The 12553-nt window shown below is 35.1% G+C and overlaps 1 protein-coding gene across 1 annotated transcript in view; it reads right to left on the minus strand.

Annotated features, from left to right (window-relative positions):
• Positions 1 to 12553, minus strand: part of TCF7L1 (transcription factor 7 like 1) — a 61696-nt gene that overhangs the window by 15611 nt on the left and 33532 nt on the right. Inside the window, exon 4 of the mRNA XM_063310871.1 lies at positions 150 to 233. Coding sequence (XP_063166941.1) covers positions 150 to 233 — 84 coding nt within the window. The remainder of the gene's footprint in view (positions 1 to 149; positions 234 to 12553) is intronic.

The following is a 12553-nucleotide window of genomic DNA, read 5'->3' on the forward strand; positions in this document are numbered from 1 at the left end:
GATACAGCACAGAACCCTCAAACTTTATTTTTATTTATATATTTATATATTTATATATATTTATATCTATCTATCTATCTATCTCCATATCCATAAAGAAACCTTCATTTAACAATTACATGACCTATAAATAAACTACTAGCACTTACTAAGTGGGCAGGAGAGGGAGACCTTGCATCCTTTAGTGTAGCTCCAGCTGGTACATCTAGGAGTGGCCATTTCACCTGCAGATACTGAAAGAAATCAGATTAAAGGACATGAACAATCACAATGAAAAAATGAATAGAGATAAAATAGGCGGTATTTTTTTTTTTCAAAGCTTAATGGTCCAAGTTTAGTTTAACTGAAAGTGTTTTGTTTGTTTTTACATCAGATATCTCTTCACTGGTTATAATGTATTTTTAGCCTAAAACCAAGATGGTATGGGAACTCCTGGGAATTTGGTTCCTCATCACTGGTTTTTAAGCTGCCTCAGTGACCTAAAAATATTAGATTACATAGTTTTTTTTCCAGGTAAACACTAATTCCAATTCAACTCCTGACATGGGGGACAACTGATTCATCAAAATTTGGGTACTAACACCTTTAAAGTGTTACCAAGATGTTATGGGAGCCAACCATAGAAAAATGTAATAGCACTGGTTAACTTATATCTTCAACTTATCAGTATTCAACAACTACTGATCTATTCTGCATCTCAACAGTCTAATTGAGATGATAGATGAATGAACTCTGTAGATCAAATGCAATACATTTAGCTAATCCAACTCACTAAAATTCAACACGAACTATTTAAAACAAATCCACCATTCTGATTTTTAAAAGTAGCATTCAAAACTTTAAACATGCACAGCATTAATTTTAGACTGATTTCAAATTAAGTGTAAATAGGGAAAGGTATTTTTTCTGTAATTTTCTAGCATCAGTACTATATATTGGTCTTTATTGCTGGACATAATAAAGATATTTTGCATTGTATTTCTAGTGGAAAAAGATAACTATCTCATGCCATTATAGCTGAATACAGTGTGTCCTGTGAAATGTTGGAGGTTTGAGAATGTGGACTGGATGAGTTGCAGCTGTGCAGTGGAATTTCCCTAACACACAAATCTTCATGATGTAAAACAGCTGGAAGGAAATCCCAGCATGCTTTGTTTAGAGGCCGAACAACCAATAATTTAAATGGAAGATTAACCCTTCAACTTAAAACAAACTTTCAAATTTCCTCTAACTATTTATTTCAGGTGGGAAATGGTGCATAAATGCTGAGAAAACTACAGTCTCTTAAAAACCTAGACAACTATTCATAGACCAAAACAAGAAAGGTAAAAAGCACTTTTGTTTTATCAGATGACTTGTATTTCCTTTGCCACCCATCCAATTCAAATCATGTGCACGTACACATGCAAGCATAATTAATACCGACAATAGTTTGGTAGTGGCACACATGTAAGTTATCTTAGTGTCAATCAATCAATCAATCAATCAATCAAAGTTTATTGATTAGCCCTTAGGCTCTATCAGAATACAAGATTAAACGCTGCATGTTAATAAAACTCTATATAAAATTAATATAAAAAGACAAGGAGTAAAAAAAAATACAGTAGATAAGGATACTGTACATTTAAGTGAAAATACATGTCATATTTCCGTGTCACCCCTATAGCTTACCCCAATCAATCCCACATATGTAGATCTCAAGCGTACTGATTTACTTAAATACAGAGCTGTATTATATGTTATTTTTGGATCTTGGCCACACATAAAATATGTTGTTCTAATATGTGATTCCCAGTGGGTCGTTCGTTTAATATATTCGTTTTCATATCTATTTTAGATATTACAAACTTTAGGACATATATTCATGCATATACACACCTAATGGAAGTGCTTTAGATTTATTTTTCCCCATCTAATATAGGATATACTGATATCATCCTATTCACTGAGTGACTGCAAGATTTTCACACAATGAAATATTGTTATAACATTCTAAAGTGTTTTGAGAAGAATAAACATAGGAGCAAAACAGTTACTAAAGTCACACATACAACAGCCATATTAGCTTCTTTACAATTTTCAACATGGTTTTGCGTACAGCAGAAGAAATACAGAAACTGAATAAAGTATATTTTTGGCTCTGACAGTATATAAAATATGGTAGAATTCCACATGCCTGGGCAGATTGCCTTGAAAATTACCTTGAAAGTAGAAGGCCCAGAAGACAACATTTGAACAGATCTGTTCAAAAGACAACCAAAATATAATCTGGCCACTCATTTGGTTACAACATCAATTCATCCACTCAGTCTGTGTTCCACATTCATATAGGTATTTGTTTTACAATCTTTATACCTAATGGACTCTGTATGTTGGACTAAACATTTTAGGACAGGAAACAAAACACTCCCAAAAGTACTTTCTATGTGCTGTCTGTCTCTCCAGTCACATCTTCAGAATATTGCAGTTTTCTACCGCAGATGGTGATCTTGAAATTAAAATGAAATTAAAAATAAAAATTTAAAAATTAAAATGAAATTAAAAGATGCTTGCTCCTTGGGAGGAAAGCTATGACAAACCTAGACAGCATATTAAAAAGCAGAGACATCACCTTGCTGACAAAGGCCCACATAATCAAAGCTATGGATTTCCCAGTAGTGATATAGGGCTGTGAGAGTTGGACTGTAAAGAAGGCTGAGCGCCGAAGAATTGATGTTTTTGAACTGTGGTGCTGGAGAAGACTCTTAAGAGTCCCTTGCACTGCAAGGAAGTCAAATCAGTCAATCCTACAGGAAATCAACCCTGACTGCTCATTGGAAGGACAGATGCTAAAGCTGAAGCTCAAATTGGCCACCTAATGAGAAGAGAGGACACCAGAAAAGACCCTGACGCTAGGAAAGACTGAAGGCAAAAGGAGAAGGTGATGGCAGAGGATGAGTTGGTTAGATAGCATCACCAATGCAATGAACATGAATTTGAGTAAACTCCAGGAGACAGTGGAGGCCACGAAGGCCTAGCGTGCTATGGTCCATGGGGCCACGAAGAGTCGGGCACGACTTAATGACTGAACAACAAATTCCTTGAGGATGAATTCCCAGATGAGTCCTGTTAAAATAATGGTACTGCTAGAATTCCTTGCAAACAAACTGGGAAGTGCCCTTTAGACCATTCAAATTAAACACCTTGGTGGGTAGACCAAAGTATTTTAACTTACAAGTGTCAATTCCTTTAAATGATCCACATTCAAAAACCAACTTTTGTTTTAAAAGATCTTTCTCTCTTCTTACCTCCGCTATCTCACTAATGTCCCCTAAAGTGTAACTCAACCAGAAATATTGTTTTTCAAAAACTTTGCTTATGTTGGCTTTGCCTCTTAATCTGTGAAACACCAATTTAGGTGTTAGGATCACATTACCTAAGGAACATCTTCTTTAGTTTGTACCAGACTTTTAAGATCTTATAATGAGGCCCTCCTCCAGGTGAGGTGGCTCTAAAAGGGAGACAGCTTTTTCTGTGGTGGCACCCCATTTATGAAATTCCCTCTCCAGCAAGGCTTGACTGGTGCCCACATTAGCATCATTTCAGCACCAAGTGAAGACCTTTCTTCAGGCTTTTAAAATAGGTTTTAATTGAATTTTAATTTGTATTGTTTTAGATTTTGAATGACCTTCTTACTGTTGCCTAGCTTGTATGGTTTTTCATTTTTTTATTTTACTCACTTTTACTGTCTAAAATTTACGCAATTTTACTATCTAAATTTTACTGTCTTTTACTTTTTATTCAAATTGTATCTTTCAATGTATTTTCTTGCACAACACCCGGAGAGCAGCTATTGGGCAGTTTCACATTTTTTAAATAAGTAAGTAAGACAAAAATAAACAAACTTGGGTTGTATTCACACTAACTACACTGCAAGTTAGTACTTGGAGTAAGAAATACAGCAGGATTCATCTTTCAGCTATAGTTAAGCAATAAATTCAGTTGAATTATGGTGAGAAAATTTAACACTGTTGAATATCCTGCACAATCTAAAACAAATTGTGCAGGCAGTTTGAGGTATTTTTCTTGTCCTTCCAAGAGGAGAGTTGACAATGTGGAAAGGGCCATTTAGGCCACAGAATCCAACTCCCTGCTCAATGGAAGAATGCAAATTAAAACATCCCACACAGATGACAATCTAGCTTCTACCTGAACATATCCAGTGAAAGACTCCACCATCTCTCAGATAACAGGTTCCACTGCTGAACTGTTAGGAAGTTTTGTTCTAGTATTTAATTGGAATTGGCCTTTCTTTAACTTAAATCCAAGAAGACTTGCCCTCCTCTTACACAACATCCGTTCACATACTTGAACAGTACTATCGTATATCAACAGCCTTTTCTCAAGGCTAGACATGGCACATCCTAAAATCTCTCTTCATATGTCTTAGTTTTTAGACTCGTCATCTCTACTGCTCTTTTCTGAACCTATTCAAATTTCTCTGAAGCCTTCTTAAAATGTGGTGGATTTTTATACAATTTACAGTGGATAGACGAAACTCTGTGCTCTCTGAGGGTAAAGATATAGTTAATACTTTCACAGCAGCATTGAGCTTCTATGGAAAGCAGCTTTATTTGCTAACATCCAGCACAAGATTAAGGCCAGATTTCACATTCCTCCTTGGGAGCAGAGCAACCATTTTAAAATTTAGAACTATTGCCAATTTTCTTGTATTTTAAAAATATGGAAGTATTCAGGATTTTTCCCTTTAGAGATGAGAAGGAAAAATTGGAAGGTGACCAATGTAGAAAGCACCTTTGGACAAAGGAAACAGGATTTGTGAATATTTGACATGAAACAGGAAGAGAGCTTATCTCATTCCCATAAAACACACAAATAGTCTACTGTTAACAGACTGCTTTGCCCACAATGCAGAACTGTTTTTCTTCAACCTTTTACATTTTAGCTGTAAAATTCAGCCTCAAAACTCAAAACTGAATACAGCCAAAACTAACAATACCAGGACAAAAATGAATGAAAAGTATAAGCAAATATCCTTCCCCCTAAGCAAAGGAAAAGACAACTGGGCTCACAACACCAACTATGAGCCAAAAGGATTATTTCCTTCAACAGAACTCCTTTAGAAAGCATTTAAGGAACAACTCTTATAAACTTGATGAACCATTAGGAAAAGTATACTGGCAGCTAATACAATAAATACTCCGTATTCATACAAAATTGGTAGCATCATTTGCTAGGATTCACAAATTAAACTCAAATTGAAGCTCAAGCAGTTAGTCTCCACAATTTAAGCCTGCTTGCCTAATTCTTTTCTGTAGGCAAGATCCCATGACATGCTAAACAAGACAGTGTTGGCCATCAGTAAAAGACCTACACCTTGGTACTGCAATAATGACAGATTGCTGCCATAAAGTCTGCCATTCTCCCTTCCATTTGCCCCATTTCCTATGTGGCATGAAAGCATAGATTATGTGGAGTTCTTGGTGCTCTCTGAGCTTGGTTGTTTGCTTGCAGACATTGTCTGCTTGCATCAGTGCCTGATGATGTTACCTAGTTGGGTAATGAAACATCTGCAAGCAAATAATCAAGCTTAGAGAGTACCAAGAACTCCCCAGTTCAACCCTGAGCTACATATACAGAGTCTACATACCCCTGTTAAAATGCCAGGTTTTTGAGATGTAAAAAAATCAAACCAAGATAAATCACTTCAGAATTTTTTCCACCTTTAATATAACATATAAGCTGTATAGTTCAATTGAAAAACAAACTGAAATCTTTTAGGGTGAAAAAATAAAAATAAACTAGAATTTTTACATCTCAAAAATCTGGCATTTTAACAGGGGTGTGTAGACTTTTTATATCCACTGTATTCTCTTCTACTGAAACACAGACATGCAGCAGTTACTGTACTTAGGGTTGAGAAAAACTAGTCCCTTAGTTTTTGGAGGGCAAAAAACACAGACCACAGAATTAAAAAACAGGAAGGAATACAGCAAAAATGCTGCTGTAGGAGCAGATCTTGTAGCAACACTTTCCATTCAGATCAGTCCATTGGTTGATTCCTGTCTCAGATTGAACAACATGCAAAAGGCAACATAGATAACCTGAAGAATAGATAAAAATTATAGCTAATGCTCTCCTTTTTAACCACAATCTGGAATATTTCCTAGTGCAGGACACCTTAAAACCAACCACAATATGTATCAGTATACAATGCCAACACCTCGTCGGTAGGATAAACAAATTATTATTTTTTCTGTATGATTATAAAGAATGCTTTCATCAGACCTGTCAGTTTATCATTCCACGGTCCTTCAACAATACATTTGGTATGTGCTTTATGTTCACTCTCTTGCCCCCAAGACCTAGATTGTGAATGCTAAAACAGACTGCATTTAAATTTTACATACAAGTTCTTAAATGATTTCAACTTGGACTCTAGAACTACTATATTAGCTTTCTCCAACCTTGTATCCTCTATATGTGCTGGACTGCAGCTTCTATCAGTCTTACCTAATATGATCACCGATTTGTGGTTTATTTCTAGTTGAAGATCATAGAAATTCATGTGAAGCACATGTATATAGCACCAGGCTAGGGAAGTCCAGCCTATGTCACTGCTTCTACTCAGAAACCATTCAAGTTTTTAAACTTTTCTCTGCACACTGGAACAGCAATTGTGGAGTCTGTCCGTGTAACATAATTCCTACATCAAGCTCCTGATAGCTGGTATTTCAAATGTTTGACATCTGCAGCTGCCAACACTTTATGGTAGCACTATGGACAGAGTTCCAAATTCCCTTTTCCAGCATCTATGTTACATTTCCAAAATGGCATTTTCTATTTTTGAATTTGATTTCTTTGCTTTTGTTGCTGTCTACTATGGTTAATCATACGCAATAATAATTATTACAACACAGGATATAGAAGTTAGGCCACACTGCAGGAAGAAATATTTTAGACCATTACTTTTAAGAGAATAATGTGATGGAAGGAAGAAACAATGTGGTTGTGTAGCAGAAAACAATGTTAAGTTGCCATGAAATTTCTGAAGCTAGCGCTGAAATTTTGCCCTTTGTGCAGAGCTGGGCTCAGGACCTGTAATCAGATCTTAGTCTTCAAGGCTCCTACAACAGCCAACTGTGGAAAAGGCAGGGAGCCAGGGCCGTCATCTGTACAAGGAGTATGTTTGGTATGCAGCTGGCCCCATGACTCGCAGCAAGCTAGCTCAGTGACCTACAGTACACTCTGGACTGTGAGTACAGTAGAAGTAGTTTCCTAAATGACTGCCTTTGATCTACTCTCCAAGACCTGAGATCAAAGCGGGTGGTTAGATTGGGGAACTCCCTGGATCTGGCTGCTGTACAGCTCCAATCTGTTTCCAAACATTGAGCGGTGATGTGAGTTCATTTGCCGTTTACTGCAAAGTCACTTTAAAAGACACTCACAACACTCAGAATTACTAGGACAGCAAGCACTACTCCATTTGATGACTCAGCTTTCTAAGAACCTCTGACTGGAGAATGGCTGAGAAGCCAAGAAACCTAAAATACCTAAGATATGCAGAAAATCCTACTAATTAAAAGTCCTACATATTGTCATTTTCCATCTGGTATATTTTACACTCCACCCTTCTTTTCTACTCAACCCACTTGGTCACAAAATGAGCTTTCTAATCCATTTTTTAAGCAGAGAAGCTGCTGCAAACAGGGGCGGTGTTTCTTCAAAGGCTATATGAAATGTTCCTTTGCATTTTAAATTAATTTTAGAGAACAATATGTGGGGCTAAAGAATATTCTGAAAATATACAAGGAATGGGAATGGTGTACAGGTAATGTGGAAAGCTTAACAACCCCTCTGAATTCAAGAGAGCACCTCTCATGCTGGAATCCATGTGCAAAAACAGAGAGGAAAAGAGCGCGCGTGCGCAAGTGAGTGAATGGCATATTGAAGCTATAAAAGTTTCAAAATGGTTACATTCCAGAGAGATTAGAACAAGCCTTGGTTGCTTGTTACCTTCCCTTTCTTCCTCCTCTCTGCAACTGAGAGAATGAAAAGGATTTTAACTATTTCTCTCCCACATGCTGTTGTGCCACACACACAGTACAATGCATCCTGCTGTCTGCAAATTAACCTGCCATTTGCCAAACAGCTTCTCCTCAGCTGGGGATTAAGACTCACCAATTCATACAACAATCCATTGGGTCTGCAAACCTAAGCCTGAACAATGGAGTATAGACAACAGGCCCTGGCTTGCTCACATCTGTTATAGTCATTTCAGGAATAGTCTTCACTCTGGGCCTGCAACAAACTAAGAGGAGGAAGGAAAAGAAACATGAAAAAGAGAGCTGCTACAGCCAATTAGGAATTTTTAAAGACCAGATTTCCTGCCTCTTACGAACACTGCATCTGAACTGCAAGCTTCGCTTTGCTTTACAAGTACTTAATACTCTGTGTTAGGGTAACTGCTCACAAAAATCTTCAGCTCACATACTATACAGTATTAAAACTTTAAAAATGCTAGCAGTTGCAAATAAGAAGGATCTAACAACTTTACAATAATAATGCATTAAAGCATTTATTAAGGACATATTCTAATTATGGAGCATCATGGTCCTAATCTTCCTAATTTTAAGTGAATGAATTTAGATTAAACTTGAAACATCTGGAGGGTATAAAGTGAAGGAGGCTATTACAAGCAATGTATCAACTTGAAACCAGCATCACAGGATCCAGGATCTAATCTGCAGATAGAAGTGGCTAAAACCAAATGGAATAACAAGAATTTAGAATTAATTCACTCCTCATAATCTACCATAATACTATTTCAAAAATAATCCATTATACTGATTATAGGTCTCTGTAGCTAGCTCAGAAAAAGTAATCCTATTTGTTGGTTTTGAGAAAGCATTTTGTTGCACAAAATAAGCTTATTTCAATTCAGTGACAATTTGGGTGGAGAATTTTATTTGAATTAGTATGATGTATGCAAATAATATTACTTCAGTGCATGTTAATGAGCTAATGAATTCAGCCACGAAAATATTCAATACAGTCATGTATCAGTATAATTCTTTGTGGAACAAACGCAGAATGGAAAGGTATGAATTTACTCTTCTTGCAGACAATATAGCAAGAAGCAGACACTTTTTGGAATATTTGTCTAAAAGATTTGGACAGTTAATTTAAATCCAGCCACATGGATAAGATTTAAATCCACAGGAAAGAGAAAACAATTGGGTAACAATATATGTTCAATTACATGTAGGCATTCTTCAACTGAAAACCTAATATTATGGATTACTCCTTCTCTGGAAAATATTACTTTTCCTAGAATCATAACAAACTCTTAGCAAGGAAGTCACAATTAAACATAGCTTGGGTAGAGTTAGTATTGATTGTACAAATGTGATTATGGGAATTCTTTTTGCTGTTAAATATCTCAGGGTAGGTGAGCACTTCATACATTAATAAAGGGAGGCAAAAAATAATATAAAACTTTGAACAGTTAAAAAGCAAGACTCAGGGCCAAACTATTATACTGCCTGTTGATGCATTACCACCCTTTATATAATGTAACTACCAGCTAGTAAATCTTTTAAATCCTGTTTCACTTCAGATAAAGAAATAAAAAGGAAAAAAAAGTGTTATCTGACAACTTATATAGCAAATACACTTGGAAACTTCACTTTTTGAAAACTGGATATAATTTAGAGCAAACCTGTTTATTAGTAAGATATTTAAAATCTGGGAAATTATACGAAAACAAGATCTGGACTCTTCTGACAGCCATTAACTATCATGAACAAGTTGAAGATAGAAAGATCCTGGGAAGCACAGCCATTTGACAGAAAAGGTCTAACAAAGATCAGGGGGAAAACACTTTTGTGTAGTTTTATAGAAGGTTATGAAGAACTAGGTGAAGACAAAGGGCAAAATCATGTATCAGATTTACAAACCTTCTAGACATTAAATGTACAAGAATTAAATATATCTCAGTTAAAGAGTGCACTTAAGATGCAATCTTCAACAATTATCTAAAGGCACTTCAAGTCATCTTCATAAAAATACAGATGATACTTAACACCTTTCAGATTTGATTTATACACAGTAAAAGCAAAGTGCTGAAGGCATGACTCCAATATAGCAAATAAATTTCATTTTGAGGTGTGACCTTAAGGATCTATTTCTGAAAATCAAGTAATTAAAATCAGAAAGATTGAAGATGATATCTGGTGACTTTATTTGCTATCCAGAAAGTAAATGTAAAAGAACACTAAGCTGGTGATTCATGGCAATTAATTGTAAACAGAAGTAAGTAAATTCACCCAACAGAAATAGTACTGTATAAAGATGAGGTGCATGGTTGGATGAAAAAAGTGTTCTGCAGTTTCAAAGTAAAGAGAGAAGATGCTAATGAATAAAATTTTATTTAAAAGTGAAGCAGTTTTATTCCAGATAGGAATGAAAAGAAGTTCAACATCTTATTCCATCCTATTTCTGCTAGAGTAATTTAATACCAAATTAATCATAAAATACATGGATTAATTATCATTACTGGTTTTTTTTTACTATTCTCTTTATTCCTTTTCAACACTATAACTAAAATGTGCTATTATAATTAACAACATTTCCAAACTTATTCATGAAATCTATTACAATGAGTTAAAAGAAATAACACAGCATCCTTGGCAGGCAGGGGCAACACATGCATGATTCAAGTTTAGACAAGATGAAGAAAAAATATTTAATCATAAATTAAAAATTAAGTCTAATGTAATTTGCTTTTAAAACAGTACAGTGTTTATATAACAACCATTAAAATACATATACAATAGCAACACTTTAAAACACCAATCAACAGTGGGACAAAATTGACAATACAAAGATAAAAGTTAAAAATACCTTTAAAAATAAGCGACCTAATGCTTTTGAACAATCACATCACAGTGGCAAACAAAAGACAACCTTGTAAATAAAAAATAGGTAGATTGAAGTGGATGGAGATAAGCATTCCTGAATCCTAGATGTAGTCTGTTAAGAGCTTTTAAATAACCAGCATCTTGAACTGCAGTTTGAAATGAAGTAACAAGTATTGCAGCTGTTACAATAAAAATCACATGATCAAAAACTTGGCACCAGTAAAGCTGCACATTTATGAGCTGCTTTTATGGGCAGCATTTTATGGCTCATGTTACAGTAGCTGCATATCTATCTATCTATCTATCTATCTATCTATCTATCTATCTATCTATCTATCTATCTATCTATCTATCTATCTATCTCCTACACCCACACCTTATATTCTATAAGGTGATCACTGTAAAGTGATCTGATTTCAGACTGTGTGCAGTCTTGCAAGTTTTATGTGCAATAAAATAAAAGTGGTTTTCTAACAGCAAACCAAAAAATTACCAACTTATGTACAATGGATAGGTTAATATAGCATGTTCAACTGTAACTTGTTAAACAAGCTATAATACTCTGAATCACATCTGTAGAAACCATAATGGTTGAATTCGCACATTATGGTTTAGCAGGAAGTATGAATGAATCTCTACATACAAAATATTCTTTTATAATAAAAGTTGTATTATTTTCTAAAATGAATGCAATTTTCTATGAATTTACACCACAATGTAAGCAGAATAGCTTTTTGGTTTAAACAATTAGTCTAAAATATGCCCCAAATGCAGTTTCACTATGCATCCCTCATATCCAAACAGGATTTGCCTATTAATTCCTGGATCACCAGGTTTTCATCCCCAACTTCAATGATTAAATAAAACATTTGGAATGTATGTAAAGACAAAACTGCCTCCAAACCTAATTCAGCAGAGTGTATTTATTCTTTGAGGACTACAGGCTAAAGATTAAATTGCCATTTGTTTGTTGATATAACAAGAGAGATCACAGGTCTGTATCTTAATAGCTGTAGGAATTCTAGCAAGGCACTCTGTTTGGGGATTTTTTAACCCTAGGAATTAAAATGTTTTAGATCTGTAAATTCCAAAAGCAAAGCAACAAAAGAAAAATGTTTCCAAATTGGGTTATGTCTATGGTATTGCAAGATTCCAAGTCATCAACCTGAATCACTTACATTCCTTCAATGGCAAAAACAGATAAAATCCCTGAATTTCTGGATCTTTCATGTTTAGTTTTACAACATTTAAGACACAACATTTAAGACAATCTTATTTTTATGGCATAATTTATATGTAACTTATGAAGTCTTACTTGTTGATCTTGATTCTTTATTATTTTTGCTACAATATACTAGACCAGCTAGAGCTCCAAAAACTTCCTATCAAGTATTCTCATTTTATTTGCATTACGTGAAATATAAGCTTTACACTTATTTAATGTGATTTTGGAATTTTTGAGAAATTTGTTATGAATATTGACAGGTTAAGAGAAAGACTGAGAGCTTACAGGAGACATTCAAAAATATGTTAATGCTGGAATGGATTGAACAAACTAGTGTTATGGTTGTACTTCCTCTGAAAAGCAACGGGGCCTCTCAGCCCCATGGGAAAGGGGAAGAGGCAAAACA

Source organism: Candoia aspera, chromosome 9 (genome assembly GCF_035149785.1).
Source record: "Candoia aspera isolate rCanAsp1 chromosome 9, rCanAsp1.hap2, whole genome shotgun sequence".
Taxonomy (NCBI): domain Eukaryota; kingdom Metazoa; phylum Chordata; class Lepidosauria; order Squamata; family Boidae; genus Candoia; species Candoia aspera.